At 44.4% G+C, this 2500-nt stretch overlaps 1 protein-coding gene across 1 annotated transcript in view; it reads right to left on the reverse strand.

Moving 5' to 3' along the window:
* The window catches only part of ehmt2 (euchromatic histone-lysine N-methyltransferase 2), a 36845-nt gene that overhangs the window by 7595 nt on the left and 26750 nt on the right, over nt 1-2500 (reverse strand). Inside the window, exons 19-21 of the mRNA XM_046859638.1 lie at nt 2276-2380; nt 1960-2114; nt 888-1055 (exon numbers count right to left, since the gene is read on the reverse strand). Coding sequence (XP_046715594.1) covers nt 888-1055; nt 1960-2114; nt 2276-2380 — 428 coding nt within the window. The remainder of the gene's footprint in view (nt 1-887; nt 1056-1959; nt 2115-2275; nt 2381-2500) is intronic.

Genomic DNA, 2500 nt, shown 5'->3' on the forward strand with positions numbered 1-2500 from the left:
AGTACCAGACAGCTCCACGTCCAGTACCAGACAGCAACACTTACAGTACCAGACAGGTCCACTTACAGTACCAGACAGCAGACAGATCCACTTACAGTATCAGGCAGATCCACTTACAGTACCAGACAGCAGACAGGTCCACTTACAGTACCAGACAGCAGACAGGTCCACTTACAGTATCAGACAGGTCCACTTACAGTACCAGACAGCAGACAGATCCACTTACAGTATCAGACAGGTCCACTTACAGTCCCAGACAGATGCACTTACATTACCAGACAGCAGACAGGTCCACTTTCAGTACCAGACAGCAACACTTCCAGTACCAGACAGCAACACCTCCAGTACCAGACAGCAGACAGGTCCACTTACAGTATCAGACAGGTCCACTTACAGTACCAGACAGATCCACTTTCAGTACCAGACAGCAACACTTCCAGTACCAGACAGCAACACTTCCAGTACCAGACAGCAGACAGGTCCACTTACAGTACCAGACAGCAACACTTCCAGTACCAGACAGCAGACAGGTCCACTTACAGTACCAGACAGCAGACAAGTCCACTTACAGTACCAGACAGCTACACTTACAGTACCAGAGAGACAGCAGACAGGTCCACTTACAGTACCAGACAGCTACACTTACAGTACCAGAATCATACAGCTCCAGTACCAGAATCAATGGAATTTCTATTTAAATAGATATGATAATAAAAGGATGATGTTCTGGTATCACTCAGCTTCCAGGTCCAAGAGCAAATAATCCAGTTCAAGTACAAAAAAGGAACTAAATAGATCTGGATCCAATACCAAACAGATACAGTTTTACACTGTGAGAAGAATCTTGTTTTAAACTAAATAAAGAAACAAACAGATGGAACTCAGACCTGCAGATGATCCTCTCTGTCCGCACAATCCGATTGGCTATTCCTCTCCTCAACTTCCTGTTTATCTGGAGCGCCACCCACACCGGCGAATCAGGTCGCGCCAATGAGAGGGGCGTGTCCCCTTCTTTATTCACAACATCAATATCTGCTCCTCTGGACAGGAACAACCTGAAGGAGGGAAAAGAGAGAGAGAGAGAGAGAGAGAGAGAGAGAGAGCGAGCGAGAGAGAAAGAGAGGCAATAGATTAAGCCTAAAGACATATCAATATAAAATGTAAACAAATAATTAAGAAAAAAAAAGAAAAAAAGTTTAAGAAAAATGAAAAGGTAGGGAAAAAAGAATAAAAGAAAAAAAAGGAAGCAGAAAAAAGAGAGAGATACTGATAAAAACAAAAAAGAGAAGTTAAATCAGTATGACAGTATGAAGGACAGATAGAGAGACTAGACAGGTAGATGGACCAAGGCAGTGCTAAGATCAGAGACAGACAGACAGTATAAAGGACAAATATATAGATGAACAGAGAAACAGACATTATAAAACAAACAGACAGAGACAGAATGAAAGACAAGCAGATGGATGAACAGAGAGAGAGTATAAAACAAAGAGTGTGAGAGACATACAGTACAGGCAGAGAGACAGCAGTATGAGAGACAAAGAGACAGTATGAGAGAGAGAGAGAGAAAGATGGAGAGACAGACAGTATGAGAGAGAGAGAGAGAGAGAGAGTGAGGCGAGAGAGAGATATGAAGAGAGACAATATGGTGACAAAAAGACAGTATGAGACAGACAGAGAGACAGACAGTATGAGAGAGAGAGAGAGAGAGAGAGAGGAGAGAGAGAGAGAGACAGTATGAGAGAGAGAGAGACAGACGGAGAGACAGACAGTATGAGAGAGAGAGAGAGAGAGAGAGTGAGGCGAGAGAGAGATATGAAGAGAGACAATATGAGTGACAAAAAGACAGTATGAGACAGACAGAGAGACAGACAGTATGAGAGAGAGAGAGAGAGAGAGAGAGAGAGAGAGAGACAGACAGTATGAGAGACAAAGAGACAGTATATGAGACAGACAGACGTGACGCAGTGGATGTGTCCCTCGCGGGCGGCGATGTGCAGAGGTGTGTCCCCGTGCAGGTTGATGGAGGTCAGGGGACATCCAGCATTCAGGATGAGTTCAGCGATCTCAGCACTGCCAGCAAACGACGCCCAGTGAGCACACACGTTCATCTCCTACACACACACACACACACACACAAACACAAACACATATTCAATGTCCAAGTCTATGCTTCTGATGTGTGTGTATGTGTGTGTGTGTGTGTGTGTGTGTGTGTGTGTGTGTGTGTGTGTGTGTGTGTGAGAGAGAGAGAGAGAGAGAGAGAGAGAGAGACCTTGTCCTTCAGTGTAACATCAGCTCCACGGTTCAGCAGTGCTCTGATCACATCCATGTGTTTATGTTCAGCAGCCCAGATTATAGGAGTCCAACCTCCATTGTCCTAGACAGAGACAGAGAGATGGAGACAGGCAGATGGAGACAGGTAGATAGAGTCAGACAGATGGAGTAAGATATTTAATGTTAACACTAGTCATAACTAATTTTGATAACAATCTCACAC

This window comes from Silurus meridionalis, chromosome 10 (genome assembly GCF_014805685.1).
Source record: "Silurus meridionalis isolate SWU-2019-XX chromosome 10, ASM1480568v1, whole genome shotgun sequence".
Taxonomy (NCBI): Eukaryota; Metazoa; Chordata; class Actinopteri; order Siluriformes; family Siluridae; genus Silurus; species Silurus meridionalis.